This window comes from Bombus fervidus, chromosome 3, assembly GCF_041682495.2.
Source record: "Bombus fervidus isolate BK054 chromosome 3, iyBomFerv1, whole genome shotgun sequence".
Lineage (NCBI taxonomy): Eukaryota > Metazoa > Arthropoda > Insecta > Hymenoptera > Apidae > Bombus > Bombus fervidus.
The window spans coordinates 19,145,066-19,172,067 of record NC_091519.1 but is presented as its reverse complement, the minus strand read 5'-3'; the positions used below and the strand labels follow the sequence as shown (position 1 = coordinate 19,172,067).

The 27,002-nt window shown below is 40.4% G+C and overlaps 1 protein-coding gene across 3 annotated transcripts; it reads right to left on the bottom strand.

Annotated features, from left to right (window-relative positions):
* Window positions 1-25: 25 nt before the first annotated feature.
* Window positions 26-25,966, bottom strand: LOC139985811 (uncharacterized). 3 transcript variants are annotated; one of them, XM_072000555.1, is made up of 5 exons: window positions 24,737-25,741; window positions 3,900-3,996; window positions 2,715-2,900; window positions 823-1,009; window positions 26-539 (listed from the first exon to the last, which is right to left on the bottom strand). In XM_072000555.1, exons 2-4 carry the CDS (start codon window positions 3,982-3,984, stop codon window positions 864-866), a joined length of 417 nt encoding a protein of 138 aa, XP_071856656.1. In that variant the 5' UTR covers window positions 3,985-3,996; window positions 24,737-25,741; the 3' UTR covers window positions 26-539; window positions 823-863. The 3 variants fall into 3 exon arrangements, 2 of the variants coding, with proteins under 2 accessions (XP_071856656.1, XP_071856655.1); XM_072000554.1 differs by having other exon boundaries at window positions 841-1,009; window positions 24,737-25,738; XR_012453354.1 differs by lacking the exon at window positions 26-539 and adding an exon at window positions 1,304-1,712 and having other exon boundaries at window positions 879-1,009; window positions 24,737-25,966.
* Between the last annotated feature and the right edge of the window lie 1,036 nt (window positions 25,967-27,002).

Below are 27,002 nucleotides of genomic sequence, written 5' to 3'. Positions count from 1 at the left end.
AAATTTCGTAAAAACTGAATGTAGGTGTGGTATAGACAGTGTTTTATAATCATTTATTTACATATTGTGATTTTTGTTTGTACATATCAACAATTTTTTATTTACACTAATGATGCAGCGTTTGTTGCCTCGTTTTTCATGATATAAAAAGCGGCCTGTTCATAGAATCTTGTACAGTTTGATAGTATAAAATTTAGTCATTAATTTTATATACGAGTGCAAAACTTGCTTGTAAAGATTCATATTCCATATAACGTCCTCAGAGTTCAAATTGTTTTGTATCGAAGATCTCCTTACGATCAGTTTCATTATTGTTCACGATCTCATATACTAATTTGTCGTAATACATATATATCTTATAATTCTCTTAATAGATCATGGGTAAGTCGAGTACGAGAGCTTCGATGTAACCGCCCTCTTCCACTTCCTGCTAGGTATCACCAAGAGCAGAGGATACAGCGTTAGCGTGTGTCAATGCTGTCCATAGAGGGCTATGATCCACGGATAATGGTACCACCGATTTAGATGATTGTGGAGACCTAAATAGAAAGATAAATAATTAGTTTAAATTAATATTCTTTTACATATAAATATGACATCTGTTATAAATACATTCTAGATATTTTCGCAAAGTTGCAAGTTGCAACTCCTAATGATATATCGGTAATGCAGGAATTTTAAATATTAAGAAAATTTTCTAGAAACAAGTTTATGGAAAAAGAAACAATCTTTGTTGCGAATGATACATGATTCGTATGAAATCTTTTTCTCGTGTTTAATTTAAGGAAATAAGAATGATACTTCAATATGTATTACACATACAGAAAATAAGAATCTGACCTAGGCGGTACCAAAACTGGATGCTAATCTGGACTACTAAGTTCCAATGCAGAGCTCTGTTCAGGATCCGATCGTTCTTCAATGACAGTGTCTAGTTCCAGTGATGGAACAGTTCTACATCTTCGATCGTTTCGCAACAATACCGTTCTCGTTGGACGATCAATTCCAGCTATCACATAAAAATATATATGAATATGTATTAATATTTCATAAAGGTTCTTGATTATATAGAGAATTTCGTCTAACAATTCTGTAAGTGAATTTTTAGATTATCAATAATAAAGATTAATACTGTCTAAATGCATTCTAATGTCAAGATTATGTGGTAAAAGTTATTAATTTGATTTGTACAGTTATTAACAAATCGTTGTATACGTTATATACGCTGCATAGGCTTGCATAGCAAACAGTTTAAAGTCATGCGACTAGAACTATGTTAAATACATAAGAAGTAAATACATGCCTTTCGATTAAGATTAAAATGTAGCCAAGCTGCATATATTATTTGCATAAAAATGCTCAACTTTTCTTACTTTCGATTTTCATGATTGCGTTGGAAATCTTAAGCTGTTGAGGTATAATATTCGTAACAAAGTATTATTTAAATACGCTTGAATGTAGCCTGCATGAACAATCTCGCACGAATTGCTTTTATCATTTTTATTCTTGTCCACCCTTTTGGCAGAACTTCAAATAAGTTCTGTAAGTTGTCTTTTAAGTATGCAACGGTAGTAGCGGCGCGCTGCGGCGGCAAATGATTATGCATTAAGTAAAAGAAACTATGGTTGTTCTGTGAAATTCTAAAATCTCTAGAGACCAAGCCAAGCAACAATCAGGTTGATAAAAAGCTTTACCTAAATCCTCTTTCGATGCTGCACTTGACGGGATAATAAAATAAGAAGTATGTATTTCAGTTTGAAGATTTTTCAAATGGTTAATTTATATTAGGATGCTGCAAATTAATTTTGCGATCTAGGTATACAACGAAGTTCGAAGAGCAAACATTATCCTTTGTACCATCGTCCGATAACTATGTACTTCCTATTAATTAAAACCTCCATGCTTGTATAGAGTAAGTAGTAACTAAACCGCCTATTTATCACATTTCGGAGGCCGTAAATCAAGAGTTAGATTGCCATGACTGGTCGCGGTAGTCGTGTACCTTCAGAGTCAACCACATATCATAGGTGTCATACTGCGTCGGTGTTGGACAAACAAAATACGTATGTTCGTGTTCCATGAACGTTTTACCGTTGTTGTGAGTGTCAAGTAAGATACTTGGAAAAGTTCAACGTTATATTTCGGGATTAGAATTTAGATAGAGTAAGCAATTGAAAGCTATGAAAAATCAATAGAAACTTATAGGTTTGGTCGCTTAGTTTCTCAATACTTTGTCGAAGACTAAACGTTTTTAGTCGTGTAAACACGAACACGATTAAATTCGAAATATCTAAAATCGGCCTATGAACTCGGATATTCAGGGCAACATTCGATCTGGTTTAATGCTTCTTCCACTCTCTTTGTATACGTTGCACATCTGTGTGTATGAATGCGTGTGTATATATATATATACGCCCCATTTATAAAGGTATACGACTATACACGTCTACGTGACTATATGTAGGAGTCTATTTGAATATACAGGTACGGATAAGTATGTATTCAACGTTTCTGGGGAGAAAAGCGACCACGGAGTAGCGGTTGTTAAAGAGGTTAGGGATGCTATACAATGCGAACGCAAATGTTTTGCGACCTTAATCCATTTTCGCTATAAAATTGCTTTCAAGGATGTGTACGCTTTAATTTTAAATTTAATTGTAGCAGTGATTTTTAAAATAGGGGACGGCAGACTCGATTTTATCGTTGAAACTTACCTAAACGGTGGACAGGACTAAAACGAACGAGACTGAGTGCTCCGTGATCTAGATCACAATTCCTTCTTCGTGCTCGCTCTCTGGCGAGCTTTGCTCTTCTTCTTAAACAACAGATGATCATTAGTACCAATAATGGAAATCCGAATATGCATGACATTATTGGGATGACGATACTCTCTGGATATACTAAAAAAAAAAAAAAACAAAATAATTTGTAATTCAATCGTGAAGATGTGTCAGAAAACGTTTATGTGTAAATTCTATTGGCTTCGCTATCTAGATCGAGTTACTAGATCTAGCAATAAATATTCCTAACGAAGCTTTTTATTCTCACGTTTGTTTCTTAAGTTTGTTTTCAGGATTACCATATATTAAGCAAACTAAGCAAATACAGGACGAGGGATAAAATTTATTATTTCGCAAACTCAAGAAATTGTCGAGTTGAATAACTGTGTTAAACAAATATGAAAGCAAGAATCCCGTTTCTTTTGTTACTGATATAACATTTTAACAAACATTACACTGTAATAAATACAAAGCAGAAGTGACATTTACAATGAATGTATCTTTTAACAGTTTAGACTCCAAGTAAATAAAGATGTTTCATTCAACAGGATAGAATAGAAGGGATAGTATAACGGTATGGTTGTGTAAATATACGTTGAATAATATAGCGATGTAATACAAATATTTTTTATTGTAATCAAGACTATGTTATCTCGTGTAACAACATCATTTTAAACTACAACGTCAAAATAATGCTTTAACCTCACTTTTCCAGTTACGCGTCTAGACGATTTGTAATTGTATTAACCTTTACTTTCCATTACTCTTAGACCCTTAAGATTGGGAAGCAATTACTCGCTTAGTTGCTTCCTTAAGTACTACGAAGATATTCTCTGTCACAGAAGGACTTTAACGAAATATTTCATCCTTTCGTAATCCTTTGAACTTTGAAAAGTTATTGACTTTTGCGTCAGGAAATCTGATAATTTCATTTGTTTCCTTTCATATAGTTCGTGATAATTAAATTTTTGCGTTATCAAAATATGAGTCATATTCCCATGGATTCAGTAAAATTGAATATTATTGTTCGAACGATGCTTGGAACGATTGTTATAAGTATTACGTTCATTGAGAATGTGCATTACGTTTTATAGAAAATTTATGCAAGCGTGTTTTCACCTGTTGGATAAACTAGAATTGTTGGTCTCTTGGATTGTGGAATCGTTGGCATTGTTGGCCGACCCGCTATCACTTCGGTCGACATTTTGCTCTCGATCTGGAACAAGATTAGCCGAGGGTTAGTCAGGGTTCTGGTATAATGAAAAAATTTATCGATAACAACGATTACATCTTTCTCGCAAAAATCGTTCATTGTTCAGGTGTCTCTGTTTGTTATGCTTTATCTCATAGAAATGAAGAATCAAAGTAGCCTCTAGCGTTCCGAGGTCTTTTAATTCCCTCTTTGTTCTTTCTATTTTTTCCAACGAAATGTCGAGGCCGAAAGAAAGACCGCGGCAAAAAGTATCAAATTCCAGTGTTTTGTTTTGAAATTTCTTCCAATAGTAATTATACCTGTACACCCTGTCCCTTTATCCATTCCACACAACAGAAATATACATATTGTGTGCTCTTTGATTTCATTTTAAAAACATTCATCTCAATTTTACCACGTCAAGCTAACAATTATAAACATTCCGTCACATCGATATACGAAAAATATGTTATTTTTCTAAAATAAATGTAATTTACAATTCATAAACAAATACCGTTTCGCGACAATCTGTGATATATATTCATCGTGAAAATATAGAAAGTAAACCATCGCTAGTTCCGTAGTGATATCTTTATTTACCTATTTTATTAAAATAATGATTTTTTGCGATCGTTTAAATTCTACGTACACGTCCCAATAGTTGCAGTTTCTACCGCCACGTGGCGCACACGCAGTGATTAATCAAAATGGCGAGTGTAAGCGCGGCGTGTATAAAGTAACGGGCGGTAATAGGTTTATCTCGATGAGAAGCGATTCTGTCGCGGTAATTTTACGTGTTCGGGTAATATTTTCACTATGACAAATGTTTTCGATCGCGTAAGCTCGTGTGGCGATTGTTTCAGTGAAGTGATCAAACGAAAACACATCCACTCGTTCCCGCCACTTTTAGCGTGTTTCGACCTTGCAGGGGTCTAATCAAAAGCGAATATAATCGAATTTTCGAGGTAAGATATTCGCTGTTACGTAAAATAAACGGGCATTTACGCAATTCTTTAAAATTGAAAATAAAACTGAAAATTGCATTGGCTAACGACATATAAAGACGTACAAGAGTACGTAAACATTGTCTTTGTAGTAGTCGAGAGGAAAAGGCTATTTACTTCGGTTCTTTTATCTTTGTGACGTTCCTCCGGTTGTTCTTTCCTCTCTCCGTGCTCGGAAAAGCAATAACGTTAGCCGTATCGATGTGAATATCAACATAGACAGAAAGCAAAAGCTCTGTTTGCTTTACAGACCTTTAGAATTTCTTCGTTTTTGTATTCCCTGCGGTATTGCGAATGGACTTAATTCCCATTGGCCCCGAACTACAAAGAGTATAGAGGGCCATACTGGTCTCAGTCTTTCGATTAGAGGCGCGTGTGTACTCGAACGAAGAAATTAAGTTAGATTATTCCTTTTCTCGTATCTCGCTACTAAATTTGGAAATGTGAATTTCCTTATTTTCGATAGATGTTTTCGTTCGCTATGGAGATCGCAATAATCAAGTATATTCGTCCTTGTGTTGCAATTTCGATTTTTTAAAGATATATATATATATATATATATATGTCGAATCATCTTTGGAAAACTGGGCGTGTGATGAGTCTTGCTGCTAGTTGTCCATAGTTGTCTTATACCAGATGACGTTTGTTTATGGGAATGTATTACAAAAGTTAACAAGCGATATCGATGATCGACTGATCGAGATGTCTATGACGATGAATTTAGGTTCGATAACGAATACACGGCCAACGGCACGACGATTGCGATTAGAAACTCTTAGGAACGATTAGTTCACTGGGCTAGTCGAACTTATCGGATTGCACCTCGGTCCGTATTCCTCATAGCGTATTCCTCGGGTTAATCCCTGTTTTTAAGGAGAGTTATTTAATTACTTTTACCTCCGTTAGATACACATCCCTCCCGTAGTTACGTTCAATAACCCATTATGTCACTTGGAGTCTAAGCCCACTATCATAAATCTCGGATATTATTGACTTAAGTCATAAACAGTTATTTCTCAGTTTCATTGTTTAAGTACGACTATAATAAATCTGGACTAAAGTATTAGGGACCTTCGCAAATATTCCGAAAAAAGGGCTCCGGCGTCCCTTCATCTCCGACATACATAATACATATTCCATGAACCTGAATTTTCTTTTATTCTATGAATTACGGTATACGCACTATAATTTAAGCAACCGTGTTCCTCGCGTATTTAATTAATTCGTTGCAGAGAATGGTACTAGACTGGTTGGAGCAAACGAATGAATTTCATTTCTCTTCTACCGCGTTGGATGTAACTCGTTAGCCATCGAAGCAACACAGAAGAATGGCTCGTTATTTTTAAGCCGCGTCAGATATCAGGCATTTCCTTTTTGCTTTTAACCTTCGACTAGTTTTTGTTGTATTGGCTCGTCGAATATTACCTCCATAAATTGTCCTACATATTCGAGTTCGATTGAAAAAGGCTGGCCGGGCAGCAGCCCTTTGGAGGGCGAAACTCGATGGAAGGACTCTGTTATCGTGGCTCAAAGGGCCAGTTCCGAAATAGCAAACTATTCTCCATTCGAGAAGGATCACATCTCCTTTTTTCTGCCATTACTTTATCCATCGAAGGATACCATCGTGAAAATAGCTTGACCTATTTCTTTGGCCAGTTTTCCACGTACATCTATGATTATCATCACGTTCCTTTATTCGCGTCCGCTATATATAGATTACGATGTTTATAAGACGCGTTCGGGAAATACCGTTTCCGGTTAAATGCTAAATTCGTTCAGCTTGGAGGGTATTCGATCGAAATTTTTGAAGTGCCTCCAGAACAAAGATCACGATGTTTCTTGCAGTTCCTCGTTATCTTTGGACTTCCTTTGTAAGACGTTCTGCGGCATACGAAATTTATCCGATGCGGTGTGAAAATTCAAAATCGTATCCAACCGAATTCAGGATTCCGCGGTGTCCTTGCGCGAAAGTAGGTCGTTCAATTTTCAGCGAGGCGCAACTCCAGCCGACGATGTCTTTATGAAAAAAGCGGATGGAACTGTTTCGTAATCGGCGAACTATTCAACTCGATTTCGCGAGTTCTAGGGGTTTCGGAGCGGTGGGCTTAAATGTCGGAGACTCGTCGGGATACTTATCGATCTTCCAGTATGTAGACCCATACTGAGTTTTATCGCTACCCGCCGGACTGTCCTCGCCTTCTGCTTGCAGAAAACGATGTTCAAACGCGTAAAAGTCGTGGCCATTGTAGCCGTGAGGAGAAGTTTCATTTGCATTATCCTCCAATTATCTCTGCCTTATCGTCGTCTTCGCAGCGTGTCGTTCCCTTTTCCGTCTATTTACCAGTCTGGCTTCTAGCACGGTTAATTTAGCAAATCTGTGGCTCACGAAGAAAGCCAGATTCGACTCGAATCACGTTGGATCAACGTTATTTACATACGTACTTAACGTACTCTTATGCTACTCTGGAGTACATAGGCCGATATATCGCGCATTATTACCAAATTATTTGGATTTTCTCGTATACGGGTTCGTTACAAAGCGAATAGATTCGTATTAAGCATAGACTGGTGAGTGGTCGCTCCAACTGCGCTTGAAACTACGTTTTAACGCAGCTCGTCCACCGGTGCGCAGTTATTCGGTAGTAATACGCGAACAAGCGAATTTTAGTGAATTTCAAAAGCAAATACGCGCGTGCATGCTTACAATGCACCCCATCAGGATAGTTTCGATTTTCTCCGGACCGTGCAACCGTAGCTTGTCGAATAATTCCGAATAATTTAACCGCGATGTTAACCAAAGGATTACACCGATTTGCAGTAATTAGCGCAATGTTATGTAAAAGCTGATACTATTTCATTGATAGGCTGCCGCGTCGCTATTAAAAGGCGTTACAGACGCGCTGGACTTTCGCTTCATTTTCATTTCAAACGATCGTTAGCGCGATTCGTGGTAGACTGGAGATCGGTACACGGATTACGCTAATTTCTCCAGTCGTACTCAACCGTCCACATACTGGCACCATTCTTGGGAAATCCGTACGAGGTCTCAGCTCGAGTACCATAATTTTCCATTGAAGACTGTTTAAGGGAGACGGAGTGGCCGATTGCCATCACTTTTATTCTCGGAGCTTTCATTAATTAAACTTCTCGCGATTACACGGTAGATAAGCTGCCTCCGCTACTTTCTCTTCTCATTCCCGCAATTCTACCCCCTTCTTGTTGTTCGTGTACCTGGCCAATCTTCCGTTAAATCACAGCAACGCGAAATTTCATCTTTGACCTTTTCAAAGGACTCGGAGGATGAAGTTGGAACGCGTTAGGAACACGTAACTCGTCATTTAAAGCTTCGTGTCGCGCGCCGAGCGGAAGGTCGTTTTGTTAAGCTCCGTCTTCATCGACAAGCGAAGCATCTAGTTAAACTATCGCATAGAATTTCTACGAGATTTACGGACCACTTTGAGCATTGCAAACATAATTTTGTTTGTTGGTTAAAGTGTTATCGATAAAATGTGTCGATAAATGCTTCGCAGTTGTCAAAACAACGCACCGACTAAAATTTAGTCGATTCGCAAGAGAACTGCAACGAATGTTATGCGTCGCTTTTGATGAAGTTTTGTACACGGTAAAGGAGCAAAATGTAACTTGTCCCTTGTTCGATTATTTCTGGCAAATTTCTATATTTACGAAATAACCTTGCAAAAGAAATTTTTGAATAATTATACGATTAAAAGAAATATATTCCCCGTTATAGTATTAGGTTGTCCGAAAAGTTTCTTTCGTTTTATAAGGAAATAATAGACGCACAATGTTTTTTGTTTTATGTTAGTTTATTGAATTATGCACGAACATAATAATAGAGATATAACGAAATGGATCATACCTAATTCAATAAAATAATATAAAACAGAAATTGTTGTTCATCTATTATCACCTTATCAAAGGAAAGAAACTTTTCTGACGATCTAATAGTTAAAATTGAGCGAATAAATTTCTCCCATAAATGTAAAGAATTTTTTTCTTTCAAAGAGAAAACACAGAATGTCACTGTTTCACCGAGCCAAAGATATTAATAAAACTTAGAAATCATCGCGGATATTACGTTTCGACGTGCTCGAAATATCCTTGTTTGTGTATAGATCGCGTGGAATGGTACATTACGAAAACTTGTGTCGAAAGGGTTAAGTTTAACCTAACATCTGGTATTGGTATACATTGAAATTTTGACACTAGTCGACCGCTCGGTCACATTAATGGACCTTTAATTTCAGCGTTGGTGTTCCCTTTAACCTTTTATCGCCGGATGAAATCCTCTAGAAAGGTCGTGCACGATCAGAGACAAAATATTCTCGCAAAACTAAAAAATAGGACAACGCGGTTTCGAACTACGAAGAATAGCATAACTTTTGTTGTTAGATATTTGGAATATCGAAACGTAAAGCAAAATATTTCTCCTCTCCTCTTCTCTATATTTTTCATACGTTTCTAAAATTTGATCATTTCGCAACACCTGACAATATCCGCTTGTTAATTCCACGAAATTTAACGCCAGAAATTTTATTGATCGAGCACGTGTAAAGCACTCTCCGAGCACGAGAAAAATTAATTAACGGCTTGAAGTATTGATTGCATAGTTATAATTGGATAAAGAATGCTGTCGGCAAATTAATCGAATTTCTTGCTCAGTCAAATTTACAGTGTAATTGAAAGATTACGTGGAACAGGCGTACAATTGGGTTAAGGTATAAAGGGAATTCTGCTTTCATCGACTCTGTCTACGTAAAAACGAGAAATAAGTAAGCAATTTGACGCAAGGAGAAGAAAATTCATTGGTTACGTAATTATAAAATTAACGATGTTTTCAACGCGTTAAACAGAAACTCGCTGGATCATCTTTCGCAAAACTGATAACTCGCTTCGTAGAACGATCTAAATAATCACGACAGTTTATGGAACGTGATGTAAAACGCGAGAGGGGATTACTTAATCCCAGCTTTTACGAACGAAGTCTAAAACCCGATCGATATTCGGTATCGTGTATCAAATTACGTTCTCATTGTGTCGTCATTGATATCCTTGCGGTTATCTCGTTAATTAAGCATTTTATCAATTATAAAACCTTATCAGGCTGATCGAATAGACGTCGGTCTTTTAGTTAACAGTTAAATATGCAGATGGAATTACAAAAGATACACGTTTACTCGTATATCGACGCGTTTTCAATCGATTTGGAAAGTTAGCGAGTACGTTGCAGTTAATTGTATAGATAAGTCAATCACCCTTCGATCAGCAGAACGATTCCAATCAGAGAATTTGGATTATACTCTAACTCGTTTCTCTCGATTCCGCGTCGGTTGAAACATTGCAACAAGATCGATCGGAGTATGTTTGCAGCATGTGCGAAGGAACCGTGAAACGTGATACGATATATGCCGGAGGGAACTTGTCTTCGACCATATTCTTTCTCAGCAAGAAATTTGTCCTGACATCGAGCTTTTGCATTTCCCTTTTTCTTCTTCCCAATACGAACAGATAGAAAATAGTTGCAGATAGTCGGAAAATCTGAATCGATGTATATCGAATAATCGTAGGAATTTCTTATATACAATTTCTCCACTCGTCGCAGCATATCTTCGATCTGCTTCGATCTCTTGTAAATAAATGGGAAGTCCGAACCAACCCACCTTTGAATTTTTATTTCGAAGCATATGTAGCGTCTTAGGACGTTTCGATTCGAAGATGCCTCGCGTAGTTGTTCTGCCACAGAGGATTAACACTGTACGACGCGCATAATGTAATAAACTCTGGACCAAGCAATTTCGCTGCTACGTGCAACCTACGACCGGCGACAAGTTCAAACCTTTCGGTACCAAACGTTATAAATAATATGAATATAAAAAACCCTCGACCAGTATCGCGCAGTCTTACAACGAATATCATCAAGCTTGCGATTAACTTTGTATTCTACATTTTAAAATATCTGTAAACGTAGTTAACGATATCAATTCGTCTCGTTATTAAATTAACCAACAACACGTCACACTGTCCATCGCACGTGCAATACTCTGTTCAGATCCTAGTTTCTCTGGCTTTGGCGATTATTTCCGTCTGGTAATCGAAACCAGGTGGTGCCTATACGAGTCTAGTAATGACGTTTAGTGGATTTGGTTATCGGAGGTCCTTTGTCTACTTCTTGTCAGATGCAGATTCAACGATCGTAGTCCTGTAGCCTCGTAGCTTAGGACGACAGTAATGGCGGCGGTGGCCCGAATTTCGTTATGAATACACCTATCTAGCTGTATCACTGCGATAAGGTTCTCGCTTAATGAAGACTTTTTGCGGAGTAAATGGTACAATGGCGATCTACGTGCCAACTTTCGAATATCTTACGAGGGCTCTTGTTACTCGTTGAAGCGCGAACGAACCGTCACACTGTTGTCTGTAATTCAACGAACCGCGCGTGCCCTGATTTCTGGTCCGCAATCGGAAATGCTTTGCTCCCAGGACAGCTCTTCTCTTCCGTTCGACTCACAGATTCGAACGCTTTGATCGGAAATTTACGCGTTTGATTCGATCCCATGGTCGAACCGCGGTTGCTGCGTTGAATGGATAATTTTCAGACGATTCGACGAAATATATTAAAAGCGACTCGACCGGTTTAATTAAACGACGTTGGCGTTTTGACAAGAAATTATATCCCCGATGAAAAGATACTTGTCGTAGTTTGCTTCTTCGCGCGCTCCGTTAGTTTGTCTCGGTTTCCCTGACTACAGTAAAGGAACAACAAATATTTTTCAGTTTGCGCGACTGCGATCTCGATATTTTATGTGTCTATTTTATAGTTACATATTATTTGCCCGTGGCAATGGGATAGCTTCGCAGTCTCTGGAGATTCTCGCGTTAGCCAAGGGACGACAAATTTTCAAACTCTTTGCGACTCGAGTCTCTGAAGACGAAAGATCGTGTGTTCGAATTTCTGTCGTGCGAGAAACAACAGAGAATTCCCTATATCCGACTCGCTACAGATTTTAAACAGAAAGCCACTCTATCTTCTTGCACAGAACATTGCGCGCTCGGTATTTCGAGAATCGTATTCGACCTCTATAAAATTCGGTCGACTCGATTTAAAAACGTTCGCACGAGTTAGTTCCTTCCGCGCGAGTTTTTGTTAATCGCGCGGCAAATGATTCGAGTTATTCGATCGTACGCAGTTTCATCGATCATCGCTCGAAATATGGAGGAACGGGGAAGCGTTAGAGACTGCGATGGCCTGTGATATTACGCTCGCAAATTGATCGACACGACAAGGCAGCGAACGTCAAAGAGTGCGAAACGAAGTTTTATCGACAGTCCAGTCGATATTTTAGTTTGGTATCCACGTTATGTCATGACGTCGTTCTTGAATGAACGCTTCGTGTTTTTTAACGGGCGCACTAACATTGGCCGAGACGTTCGATATTGGTAGAAAATCGACAAAAAAATGATTGTTTGTATGTTCGTGCGCGCGAAGTCGATGCATTTTCAAAGCACGCAAGAACGTAACGATTTATTATGAAAACATGGACCATTTCTTTGTCAGCAATCTCCATAATACGTTTGTTTAAACGCGTTTCTTCTATTTACGGAAGCTTTTATTCTCTGTCGACAAAGAATAAAAGAGATCTCGAACCTGTAAATCTCTGTAAGAGCAATATTTTCATCGACAAATATTTTTCTCGTCTATTGAATCGCCGCGAAGAAATATCACTTGGAATAACGTATCGATTCCATTCGGAAGCGCATTACGCCGAATCTCCTCTATGCATAAATCCAGATTTCTGGTCGTAATTAGTAGTAGTACGTTGCTCGAAACTCGAATTTCAGAAGTTTAGTCGGAACATAATCACAGCATGGTCCGTCGGTGTGTCCTAGCTCGTAATACCGAGTCGTCGTTCATTTATAATTTTAGTTTATCGCTCGAAACACAGTCCGACAGAGACAACAGTCTCGTTTCGCAAACTCCGAAAGCACCGGCTAAAGTCTAAGACACGCTTCTCTTGGCGAGGTTAACGTTCAAACGATTCAGCGTTAGATCCCGTTCAGAATTCCAACGATAGAAGAAGATCTGCTCAAGACCGCTGCAGTCTCGCATTCCTTGGATAGAGAACGATGATATCAACGGTACACGTTATCCCGATTGTTGTTTTACAACCGTGATTATCGTTATTGAAACAAACGTTGGCATCCTAGTGGGTCTTTCTTTCTTCGTTACTCTTTTTAACATAGTTTTATACCACTTTTCTCTTCTTCGGTTCATGTGAAATTCACAATTCGCCGAAGCAAAGTATTTCGTTCGTCAATTCGGTAGTCGCTATTGTTCTTTGGTTCGAGTTACGTTTTCCCGAACGCGACTTCTTTCGATTCGTTGAATCATCATCTTCTAATAACAAAATTACGATTTTCATGGTAAAAATATTTCGAGACGTCGAATCGCAATCTTATAGAAAAAAAAGTCTGCAACTATCGATTTTTCGCGTCGCGACCTACCAGAAAATCCAGAGTGGCGATAACTCTTACTCAGAGCCTAGACGATATTTCGCTTGTTTTTCGCCCGGTACACACGCCCAGCTACGAAGCACGTGTACGTACCAGGTGCTTGTATTAAGTAGAGAAGAGGAACAGCGTGGGCACGTATCGCTGTACGTAAGTACGCGCTATAGGTACCACGTGTGCCGTGACGTAATTTTCGGAGACCGTCGTAAACCTTGGATCCATTAGGCGATCCCTAAACGTTTGTGTAACGTTGGAGTATTAATGGTTTTAATAGCCACTTCGCCACATCCTTCACGGTTAGTTTGCGTGAATTTTCAGTTTACACTTTCGATCGATCGTTTACCGTAATCTATTTAAGTCAATCACCCGTCTATTCTCCGACGAGTTTCATATATCTTCGTTCGTACGCTGAAAACGAAAAGTATTTGATAGAATATTAATCTCGCGTTGGCAAATAGTCGTTAGATCGCGAGACGCTATTAATTTTAAATACGAATAGCTTGCTCATCGTGGTTCCCAGCACGCTGTGCGCTCGTTCCATTAGCACTCGAATGGTTAATTCGACGAATAATCTGGCGAGTGAGCGAGCAATTATCTGCCATTAACGTCTCATTGTTCGAAGATTGTACTCAATTATTTAACTTATTTGCCAGCCAGTTTTCCCGTCGCTAACGCAATCGCGATATTCGTTCAGATTTTTCCGAATGACAACGTTATTCGCAGCGGATAATAGGTTATTTGAAATATTACGATTTCAATCGATACTTAATCTTCGTCGTGTCAAATGAGAGATAAATACGCGCGTCCTATTCCTTCGATATGTGTCGCGAGCGTTGTTCGCAAATTGTCCAACGAAGAATTAAACGAAGCGCATTGACGCTAATGCGTCGGTACTTTCCGGAAACCCATCTGAGTACAACGACGGTAATATTCTTTCCATTTGGCCGACTCGAAATAAAGTTGCGCGAGGATATATCATTAGGAAAGAATGCGCGTGCCGGAAATATTAAATTCCGACTCGTTCGAGCGAAATTAACTCTAATATCGCGGATAAGGTCTTTGCACTTTTAACTCTCTCTCTCTCTCTCTCTCTGCGTCTTTTAATCCTATCGCTTTAAAAAAGTATCCTTATCGGTATTCTTTCTTTCTCAGCACGTATTGAAACTCGTGTAAAAGTAGTAAAAGGATTTCGATATAACCGAGGGATATTGCGATAAACGATACTAGTTTTTCGATGAATCTTTGATTTTTATTCAGAGCCTGGCAAAAACGAACGCGGTACGGAATATGAAACTTGAAATTGGACAATTGGAAAACGAGAGAGCGTTCTAGGAATAAAATATCTATCGTAGCTCGTGTTGGCAATAACTCCGATTATAACGACGCACTGTTTCAAACGCGTTCGACTAAACGAACCCTTGGTTCTTTCGTAAGAAAGAAGACCACACGCTGTTGATCCACCTGCAAATATTTATGGCCCATTAGTCACGCCAATGTTCCTCGGTTCGATTAATTGTGATTCATAAATTCTCCGTAAGTTTATTGGAATTTTTCACGACGAAGATTGCGAAGGTGGAATAGGACGGTGAGAAGTATCGTCGGCACGTAAAATTGGAAATTTGTACGCGTATTCTCGTTACCTTTGCAAATCTTAGATCGAGTAGTTTCGTTTGGAGGCTCGTTAAGAGGTAGACGATGATAAAATAATCGCAGCAACTTCTTGCAGCGTATCACGAATTTCAAGCGTTCTACGGAAAGAGAGAATGGTATCGATAAAAGGGGATGATAATAATAGGAACCGAGTAGCGAGATCAAATAAGCTTAATGGACTAGTTTTTATGTTCGTCCCAGCGACGAGCATTTGGAGGTTCACGGAAATGCCCGAAGATGTGTCAGCGAATATAAATGTAGCTTAATCGCGTCGCTCCCTTCAACGAGGAGAAGGAATAATTTTTTACGTTTCTATAAAAATGTTAAATTTACAACGTAACTTTCTCATATACTTTTCTCTCGAGTCGCATTGTCTTTCATCGTTTTATCGTTACGAAAAACATCGATAAAATTTTCCACGTTCGTTTCTATTTTGTTCCAATTTACGAGGTTCGTTTCCAATCATATCTGACCGCGTTGTTTCGTATACTTTGGCGTTGGAAGTTATACGCTGTTCTATGGACTATTGAACTCGAACTAGCTGCAAGATTTCATTCAACGTATCCATTCGCTAAACAATAATCAAGTATGCGAATGATATTCCGGCGGGGCCGAGAACAATGCTTGATCAGTTTTCGTAGCGAGTACGCACAAAGAGGCAGTGTAGCTTTGTGTTTAAATTATAGCGATAAATTTACCGGCAGAAATGCGAAACAGTTTGTCTCGAGAAAGTTAAAGTATGGTGGATGTACGATTCCGTGACAGAGCTCGTGAATAGAATTCGCGTGCCGTTCAAATAAATTGCTTTTGCCGTTAAACGAAGCTCTGTCGCATATTTTATGAAAGACGTTCGAATCGTTACGAAATTTCGCCGAAGGGCACTATTTTTTCTGCTACTTTTTCATTTTTCTACCGCGTTATTATCTATGCAGGACATGGTCGGTATTTCGATTTAATTTTCGTCGCTTGAAACTGTCGCTTTTCCATTTATTTATTTATGTTTTTTATCGGTTTCGAGCGAATCGCGCGGCTCTCGCGTCGACAGACAGAAAACCGTTTTCTCGCCTTGTTTTCCCATTCCGAGAAACGTGTAAAAGGCGCAATAACAGAGTTTTCCGACGTTGTCTCATTTCGGTGAAATCGTTGAAATCGATCGTCGTACGCGCCGCTTCGATAATACGTGCAAATTCGAAGCATTTTCTTTTCCCGAAGATTACTGCTGTCCTATGATATCAACAAAGCGAGATATAACAAAGAATGGAAGATGAAAAAGCAAACAGAAAATGGGAGCTAGGCTAACTGGTCGGTCGAACGAAAGAATTTGATCACGGAAAAACTAGACACGTCGAGTCCTTCCGAGATAATATTTCTGAGTCCTGTAATAGTTCAGGCTTTATGAGAAATGGAGGCGCGAAAGTTGAACGTTTATAAGATAAAGCAGAGATCACGGCTTGAATTCAGAAACACGTTTGACGCGTTGTGAATCACCGATGTGACTCTCGACGGATTTTCGACGAGTAATTTGCATAAAATGTTTAGGGTCATGGTCAGAATAAGAAAATACTCATTTCGGATACTAACTTTTCACAATATCACGATATTTGATTTATTCGTGTTTTCTCTAATTTATTTCTCTTCTTCCCAAACTTTTGTTCCAAGCGAATGCTGAAATAGAATTACCTTTTGCGAAGTGCTTATTCATCGTACAATAGCATTCACGGTAACAAGATAAACACGAAATAATTCCATAGTTGTAAAAAGATAACACGTTGTCGATAGACTATTTTCACGAACGTATTCCAAGCTGTTCAAACTATTTTAAACACAACGCAGTTGTACGATATATATGACTAATACAGATTTTATCTGCACGGTTAAATATATAATTTGAATTTATATCTGATAAATTCCCCACACCGCCGAGTTTATCTTCGCATCTATCGTGCGTTGTCTATGCGATCGATCGATTTCTTTAAATTTATTCTTTCGCTAAAAAAAAATGATTTAATAAATTTCACGAAAGCCTGCGTGTAATTTATTACGCTCGTAATAAACTTACGCTTGAATCGCGGTCTCGCAAATGCGACGTTTATACCGAAATTGGTTGATACCGTATTTATTAAAGTTTCCAAAGAACGAACATATTACAGATGAGAAAATAAAAGATGGCGTGTACGAAGAAATTACGAGTTTACTTGCCACGTGTCAGAAAATTTCTGCTCGTGCTATATGTTCTGCCATTGGCCTAGATAACTTCACTTTCGTCGCTAGGTATTCTTCCTTTATTCGTCTTTGACCTGGCGCGTAATCGTGCCATATTTTTGGAACCACGATTATCAGCCCGTGAGATTCCTTTATCAGCCTGTCCTTGGAACGCTAAACCAACCATTCTTGACGCTTGCAGCTAAATTACTCGGTGAAACCAGTGGAGCGTGATTCGTCGAATGGTGCTCTGAGCGCGTGAAAAGCTCGCGTTTTAAGAATGCTTCTATATGTATAGCCAGAGGCATTTTTGACTATAGTACAGGCCTAAAAAAGGTACCATGTTACCCTCGAACGAGTGGAAGAAGAAGGAAACGAATAGCTACGTAGCTGTTAGGACACGTTGCATCGTCTCGTTAGCGCGATTCTGATTTACCGAACGCGGTCCAACGGTTTCGAAAACTGGGTTAACGAGACCATAATATCTGGAAGAAAGGCACTCGATGCTCGGTCGATTAGCACGTTAAAAAGAAGTCATCGGCTCGGTATTTCTGATTCGTTCGATCGAAACTGCGTGTGTAATCGTCTCGAAGATTAAAGCCTTCGACGACGCATTTTCGCGAGAAACACGACGGTCAAATCGAAGGATAGAAATCGGCAGTCAACCCTTTAACAAGTAATCCGAATATTCTGAGAAAAGACCGTGTTTTTTTAGCCGAGGTTCGTTCTGGACACGGTACGAGGTTCCCAGCGAGTTCCAAAGTAGATAACGTCACGGGACGGATTCTCGATCGGAGAGCTTACTGCATGAGATTTGAATAGGCGCGAAGAAATCCATCGAGCGAGGAATAAAAAGGACGTTGAATCGGAACAATGAATCGCTGATATTCGCTCGAATAAATCTATCGGCTTCTATCTTCTTTCCATTAGCGAACTTTGACCTGCAAATACAATAGGTCCCGCTATGGCAAATCGAGGAATAAAACGAGATAGATTCGATGCCTTCTCTATCCCAACGAAGATAATTGGTGCATAAAAACTAACCACATTGATACACTCGCCTCGCCCCAATGAACTTTAGCTGGCTGATTCGCCTTTGATAGTTCCATCTCGGTAAGAGGCGGTGAAGACGCAGATCAGAAATGCGTTAATTAATCGATATCGATATAGGAAGTAATATGAAACCGAGGTAAATCGCTGCTCCAAGCGTTATATAAAGAAGACAGATAGTTTTCTGTCTTTGTTTTCTCAAGCTTTCCCGTTTTCTCCTGGCAAGAAGAACGAACGCTTTTCATTCTGCCTGCAGTTGATCGCACCTTTTCAGAGGCGAACCACCGTTTAATATCACCGACTGATGCGCCACGATGATTATATGAAAAGATAGGCGAACGCGATATCGTATTTTCATCGCGAATCGACCGCACGATGTGATCGGTTAGTAGGACATTACCAGGCGACCAATTCATTTCCGCGTGTCCAGCCGATACGAAAAAAGGAAGTCGGTGGAAACGAGGAACGATACAGATGAAAAAGACAAAACAGGACGAACAGAAACAGTTGGAACGTTTAGTTTCATTTATCTCGGCGTTCCACAACGGTTCGCTTTTCAGTTGTACCTTTTTACCACGTGGAAAAGCCTAGCCGATTCTATTATATCGTACTCGGCCATCGATCCACGTTGCGCTACTTCCGTTCCCTTCGTTCCCTTTTCTTCTGCTCCGCCGTCGTTCTCCGCCTCTCTCTCTCTCTCTCTCTCTCTCTCTCTCTCTCTCTCTCTCTCTCTCTCTCTCTCTCTCTCTCTCTGTATCCGCTGTTTCAGCGATATCGTTTATCGGGTTCTGCAAGTGTCCGTGATTTTGATCGTGCCGGTTCTCGTGACCGATTCACATAGTCGCTATCAGCGCAGTTCGTTTAAAGTAACTAAGAGCTTCCTTAATGGACCGTGTTAAGATTCGCGATCGATATGAACGGTGTCGCTTTACGTGTCATTAACGCGCGAACGCGCCATCTGTAACGTCGCGATTTTCGCGTTATACCCAATGGATGCGCCCACGGTACATATCATTAATTAGGTCTCTTTTCTTTTGAAATACTATTTACAGATCGTCCCATTCGTGGCGATTCTCGCAGTTGTAAACGGTACTCGCGTCCAAAAACCACGAAGCCAAAAAGAGGAATCAAAATCGTTGAAACAGAACATTGTTAGCGTAGTCTCGTTAGTCCCCCTCGCGATGCTGAAAGTAGGGGTTGAAAGCGCCCTTGGGGAAGCAACTTTCCATCCCTGTTCCTCTGCCTCTTCTGTTTTCTTGCTTTCACTCGAGCATTTTGTAAAGGATATTTCTACCCAACCGGGTCGTTCTCGAATCCCATCTACGTCAAACGACATTCCGCTTCCTATTTCACGGCGTTACGGAGCAACGCTGGATTATTGCTAAGGTTTGAACGTTGAAGGTTCCAGGCTTTATTCGTTCTATCCGTTCCTTTTTCTTATTTTACGTTTCTATCCGTTGTTCGATATCAAAGGAATAGAAAATAGTCCGGTAGGAAATTTGGAAGCTGTGCGGTTTTCCTGGACTTTCGAACAGCTGTAATTAACTGTCTGTACATGTACATATGTATATGAACGTATGTATCGCATTCGATTGTACAACGTGCACCGAAATAGCAGCGAAACACAGGGGATCGGTTTCCGTCTCGAGCGAGGAGACGACAGCTGCGTTTCTATATTGCATCGGCGGAATTAATTAAAATTTATTCGAATCGATTCCTTGATTAAGCATATTTCTGCCGCGTCTGCGTCGAAACAGTGAATATCGAAGAACGACTAGAGGCAAGGGAGAAAATATAATTCCCGATTCTCGTAGTTGGCGAGGCATTGTTCGTTCAAATTTTTAATTTAACCAGAGCAAACGTGTAGCTACTATATCGCCGCGTTGTTGTATTTTTTATCTTGTTCAGAGTACGCGTGCCACGTACGAACTAGCTCGTATAAAGACGACCTGAAGTTCTCGCACTGATGGTAACACATTCTTGTCGAAGGTTTCGTCCCTACAGAAAAGCCGCCGTCCTTTCATCCTGAAATATGTATACCAATTTTCTGCTCTGGATACGCTGCCGTACCTTAGCAAATGTTCTTTAGCAAGAATTTTCTTCTTTCTTCCTACATCTATCATCAATATGACACATTATGGATTAACGTTTCTCTCGCGTCGCTTCGTAAATATACATTGGCAGGCGTAATCGTTTTTTGTAAGGGACATATTTTGCGATGTGCCACGCGTGCAAAAATTTCCGGATCCCTTTGTTACTTAGGGTATTTAATATTTAACGTTTAATATTTAATATTCTTTTCGCGCTCGAATCTTTGTCGTTCGAGGGCTTTCAAGGGATCAATGAGAATATTCATGAACCTTCTCTGGCGCATTATTTCCTCTTAAATTCTTCAGAATCTGATTTTACTGCAGGTTGAAAGGCTGAACTTTCAGTTGATCTTATCATTCGCGATTCCATCGATTCAGACAGTTCGCGGAATTAGAATTTGACGTTTCTTATTAAGATCACTCGGATTTCTTAGATCAAAGTATCGGATGTATCTTGGGTTTCGATAAAATTCGTTGTTCTTTATCTTCGGAAACAGAAATCCTGTTCTGTGTATCGATTGCCTCTCTTTCACACTACGCGATGCGTTATCCTTTTGACAATAGCATATAAATGTAACATTTATTAGCACACAAAAACAATTTACTCTCCTTTGGAACGAAGGTGAATTTGTAATCTCAGTCGCGATGGAAACTACTCTCCTCTGTCCTTTCTCGTCTTTATGCGGAGCTTTATTAATAACCTCGTTCAGAGAGTAAGTGCTAAAGTCTGTAATTCGTTCACGCGTCGCTATTGTTCAGTTTCAATTACAAACCAGAGGAAACAGATGTCTATTTCTTCTTTTCTGCTGTTATTTCTCGAAATATGGAAGTTCGCGCGAAAGAAGTGGAACAGGAAATTAATAGCAGCAGAAAACGTACGTTGCGTGTAAAGTATTAGAAGGTTGATGCGCACGTGGACCTTCGAAAATTGTAATTATGGCGCTCGGGTGACCCATAACTAAGCGAGTTTATACCAATTGTACGGGTTTTCGCGTTCTCCAGGTTTCTAGAAACTAGTTCTATCAGCGTATTCGACGTTACAAGGCTTTCCCCTCGAAAAGTCTGTTTTTTTTTTTCTTTTCTTTTTTCATCGGGCTCGATAATCGCAAGATCGTTAAAGTGACGTATTTCGACGTAAATTTCTAGAATTTACGGACGATGACGAAAGTTGCCGTCTTATCTAAGATAAGGATATAATTTCCAAGATGGAGGAACGATTAGATGGTTTTGAAACAGTTGTATCGTAATTACTTCGGACTCTTGTTAGACTCTACCGGTGTTTAGTGAGTGTTATTGGCGAAAAGCGCATTGCAATTCGAAGGAAAGCTTGGTTCGCCGTTGGTCTACTTGTTATCGCGGTTTATTCATTCTCACTTAGTTTGCATTTCACTCGGAACGTGAAATATTTACGTTCCGGTACAGGAAAAGTTTCAAAGCGAAATTTGGATTGTAAATGGAAGAAAAATCCAACGCGGACCATTCGAAACTCACGAAAAATATCTCTCCGGGCAAATCGACGAACGGTCGAGTATATTTTCGGCAGCAGCTACGACGTCGCGCGTTTTTTGCGTTTAGATGATCATTTCTCTGGACGAGCGAGTAAATAGAAATAAATTACGGAGGAGGAAATGGAACAAACGGAACGATACATTTAGGGAATTGCTCGTCTGTGCGTTACTAATGTTTACGATGCTCCTGATAAATTAAGATCGAATCAAGGTGTATGTACGTACTCCGAGGAAATTCGAAGGCGCAACGCGTATAATTTGCGAAGAAAGGGAGAATCGAAGGAACAGAAATCAATATCTTTAATTTCTTGTTTCGTAGAGACAAACCCTCGTGCACGATGGAAGCATATAATTACAGAGCGCGACGTGTTTACTGTCGGAAGGAGAAAATAGAAAGGGAAAGCGGAGGATACCCGAGGCAAACGAACGAATCCGAAATCTTTGGAAAACAAGAACGCTACTAATCAAAGTTAGCGATTTATAATCTTATTGCTAGCGTTACGCGCATAACGCTCGTTAAAGCAGGGCAATTCTTAGAGACAGAAAACACCGAATGCGATTCCGACTAGTTGTTAGCAATCGGATCCGCCGGTCTGACGAAGTTTTAACGAAGTTTGACCTCCGACGAAACGCGGAAACAAAAACGCGAGCCAAATTAAAGCTCCGACTCGGCTTTCTCGTTTCACCCCTATCCCTACGAAATTTAATCGCTCGCGGATGCGAGATCTTGCCGTATTTTCTATACGCGTTTAAGGCGCGCTCCGAGTTTCCGCAACTTTCTGGCCGAAACGAGCGCGACGCGATACGGCGATTTGCGTAATACGAGGTGATCCATTGAAAATTCGGCTCGCGCCGGAGCCACGTTTTTCCTTTCTTGGACGGAAACGATGCCCAAGAGCGTACAGAATCACCGAATTCGAGAACCGCGCACCGCCACTCGCTAACCTTGTGACCTCGTCTCGGTCAATTTTTAATGGAATTTCACTCAAGTGGAACTCGAAACTTGAAGCCATTACGAGTCTCGATAGAAACAGGAAATTACTTTGTGAAACCGTAGACTGCTTAGCAAAAAGTCCTACCGTTTTCACTATGGACTAGCGAACGCGGAAACACGATGGACGTAAAATTATCGATTGACAAGCATCGGTCGGTTCGTATTCGCCTGATTTCTAAGCGATACGCACTGTTGAATTAACGCGAATGTATATGGAGATGCGGCCGATGGTCGATTCGCGCAATAATATTCAAACGGTCCTTCTCGCTGCCTACGTATCGATTTCATTCGGCTGGAAAGAACGAGAGCGGTCGAGTTTCAGATAATTAAATCGAATCGACGATGCACATAGATAGCGCACCGTGTCCCGATCTGTACCTGGTACTCGACCAACTCTTTCCAAGAATATCTCCGACTAGTTGCATCGACCGTTGCATTCTACGTGGTATACGCGTTTCCTTTTCACTCCGGGTCGGCTCGATCGAAGTCGCTCGTGTCCCTTTTAATTTCGAACGCACACGAAGATAAATAGCCCGAATCCTGTTTTAATAAAGCAACCTGCTCTTAGTTTCCAGATCCAACGTATCAAAAAATCCGTTTGTAGAGCGTTTGTTTATTCAGAAATATCGCTGGAGCGGCAGCGATCGAACAACCGGCTGATTAACATATTCGCACAAACGGAATTCTTTAGGAAGAAAAGGAAAATATTTAGGGAGTATCTTCAATCTGATCCATCTAGGGAGAATATTCAGGAATATCTGCTCGTACGAGTAGAATCCTAAGATTAGTTCTAGAGCGATCGACTTTTCATTATTTTTTATCTTTACGCATCGTCTAGTAGCAACTATACTTTGGCGTAACGAGAATGGCAGAATACCCAATTCTTTTTCTTTTTTTTTTTTAGTATACATTTTATCCTTGGAGAGAACTTGATTGAACGAGTGGTTTCCTAACATGATACGAGTAGAATTTAATAAAGGTAGAAAGAGGGGTTCGAGCGATTCGTTGATATAGAGGTGTGGAGGGTGTGTCGATGTAATCAGGTCGCGATATGCTCAACCACGAGGTTCGAAAAAGGCAGACAGAGCCGTGCGTTTTAAAATGTTGGAACACATTTGAATTATCTAGTTTATTCGCTACGAAAATTCTCCAAAATTAACGCAATATCGATCGCGGTCGAAATTTTCACGAGACTCTCGTAACGTTCTCTTCCTAACGACGCCAACGAGTACACTGGAGTAAATAAAACGTCGAAATTAATGCCATTCGAGCAATAAAAATAAAGTATACGCAGGCTCGTCGCTAGAAATTCGTAAACGGGCAAATTTCCAGGAAACGGAATAAGTTCGATGGATGTAAAGGTGGATTGTTGTATCGTTATCGATAGATCATCGAACAACGGCGTACGGAGAACAAAGCACGGGTCCCGTATAAAACAGCCGGTGTCGTGAATTACCAGTGAAATTGACTATCGAAAGCCGATACATCGGTATGAAATGCGGGGACCCGAACAGTTGACGCTAAGCTGCGTCGATGAAGCGAAAAGAATACGAAACGATGGTTCCACGCGTACGAACGACGCGGCACACGCGAGGTCGCTATAAGCACAATCGATTCGCTAAACTCGAATACCGTATCTTTCGAAAATGTTCGAAAGCGGTCTCTCTTGTCCGTTTTTTGCGGCTATCTCGCGCCAACGACAACGGAACAACGAACGCGTTTAAGCAATGCTCGTACCTTCGTGTTTTGGCTGGCAGACAATTTATACGGTGTAAACTGGCCGGATTGTGCACGTTTTTCCGATGCTAAATCCCCGGTCGTTCATCGTTCCAGCGATCGAGTTTGGTCGGACTTGGTCGCACTTCTGTTCACAATGCAGAGATTCGTGCGATTCATCGACCGGTGAATATCTTAGACGAACAGTTGTTTCTCGGCTTGGATGGATCAACGGATAATTCGTGGATCGGACCGCGATGAACGTCTTTAAAGTTCTATGTGGGCCGAGTTGTGCGATATTTATTCGGACAGCGTTACGATCGTCGTCTATCGATAAATACGACCGCCAAATTTCTTTCGATGCGTTGCTTGTTGTATTACTGGCAGGAAACGTTTTTCGCTGGTGTTCGTATTTCAATTTTATTCCCAACTTGGATTTTAGATTCTTCTCGATGACACGTCTTTCTATTTATTCTATTTATTTTTGAATCGATGCGACGTCGTAGGAAGATCGAGAGGCGTACGTTGCTTGCTTGCTTGTCAGCGGCACGATGTACCACGTCAGTGTGTCTGGGAAAGTTGGTCGAATCGTGGGACTTGCGCGATCTCGTTACTTCGAGTCGAGTCACGTTTCGCGTTACGTTTCGCGTCCTGTTCGAAATACTTCACCGCGACCAAATTTCACGTATCGCGAAGGCTGGTCCTAACTATGAGCGATTGATCGTGGTTTCCTTCGACCTTCCAGAAAATTTGATACGTTCCACTCACGAGCCAAAACCATCGTACATCGTAGCTTACGCGAGCGGTCAAATTGTTTCCGCGAGCATTTCGACGATATTGAAATCGGTAATCGATTATTTTCGGAATATTTATCGTTAATCGGGTCCGAGCGAAATAAATTTTTGATATTTCGAAAACACTTATCTGCAAGTTGGGATAGCGACGTCACGCGAAACCTCGTGTCTTTTGATCGATACTGGGCGACTCGTGTTTCGCGTGCTCGATCTGCGACGCCTTTAGGCCAACTGTTCGTGAAAATGCGGCTCCTGCTGCGCGCCACGTTCCCCGCGCCTGCGCCACCACCAATTTCTTCGATACTCTCCTTTACGTGTTTTCGATATCGCGAGCTTCTGATTAATTCATCTTCGTTCAGGTACCTTGATCGACGATTTCCTCGAACTGCAGTTCCTTCCGTTATCGCAGCCCCTTTCCGCCTCGTTCCACTTTTCCAATAAAGCTTTCCCTTAACTTTGCACCCGTGTAACAGTGTAAATCGTCAAGATGTAACGTCCGTGTGTCGCACGTACAATCGGCAGTAAAATATAGCAGCGAAAGCGTTAAGATCTTCCGCTTCCGTATCTCGTTAAGCAGTCCTTGCTCCAGTAACTCGTCGAAAATAGGCCTGTTCATATATCATACACAACTTTGCTCCAATTATTTCACGAGGACGACCTGGTTCCAGTGAGAATTCGCGAAACAGACGTCGGATACAGCTCGTCTTGGACGTTTCCACTTTTCAACATACATACGAGCATATGAAATCACAGAAACTATGTAAAATTTTCTCCGACATCCTTGGTATTGGTCGGTGATGGATTCAAAACGCGAATAAGAACAAATTGGACGAAATAGGGACGGAAATGGTTGCGAGAGTATGGCATTCTTATTCGTTCTCGGTACTAACATACGTATATTTCCGACTGTGCATATCGATACTATATTATCTCCTTTAAAACGAAGTATTTTGGAGTACGTGCGGTATTTGCCCGTGCCGTGCTGTCCCGGAAATATTTCTACCGAAACGAGGAAAATACAGGTGCGTTCAACTCGCTCAAACTGGATTATTACTTGCACGATCGGAAATACGTTCCATTTCATCAACGATGAAATATTTAGACGAAACCACTAACCGCAATGCCCCTCGAAACTTTAATTAGCTACGGACAATAGGTGCGTGCGCATTAACCGGTTGGACGCGGAGAGGAACGCGCGATGATTAACGCACTGTATATCGATTCGGTTAACGGAGGCGTCTAACTCGCGCTATTACGTTATCGTTTGTCCATCTTTCGCTTACGTCGCCAACTTAATCCGATGACGTTTGCGTGACAATACGAAAACGGGTACACCTGCAGCAAAGCACGGCCTTCTATGCATACGCGAGCATGTACGCGAGCTGACACGTGCAACCGCGAAATCACTTGAAACGGACGGGATGTGATAAGGCGCTTATACCGTAACATCGTATACGCTTTGGATATTCACCTCTGACCAATGGCCCGAATAT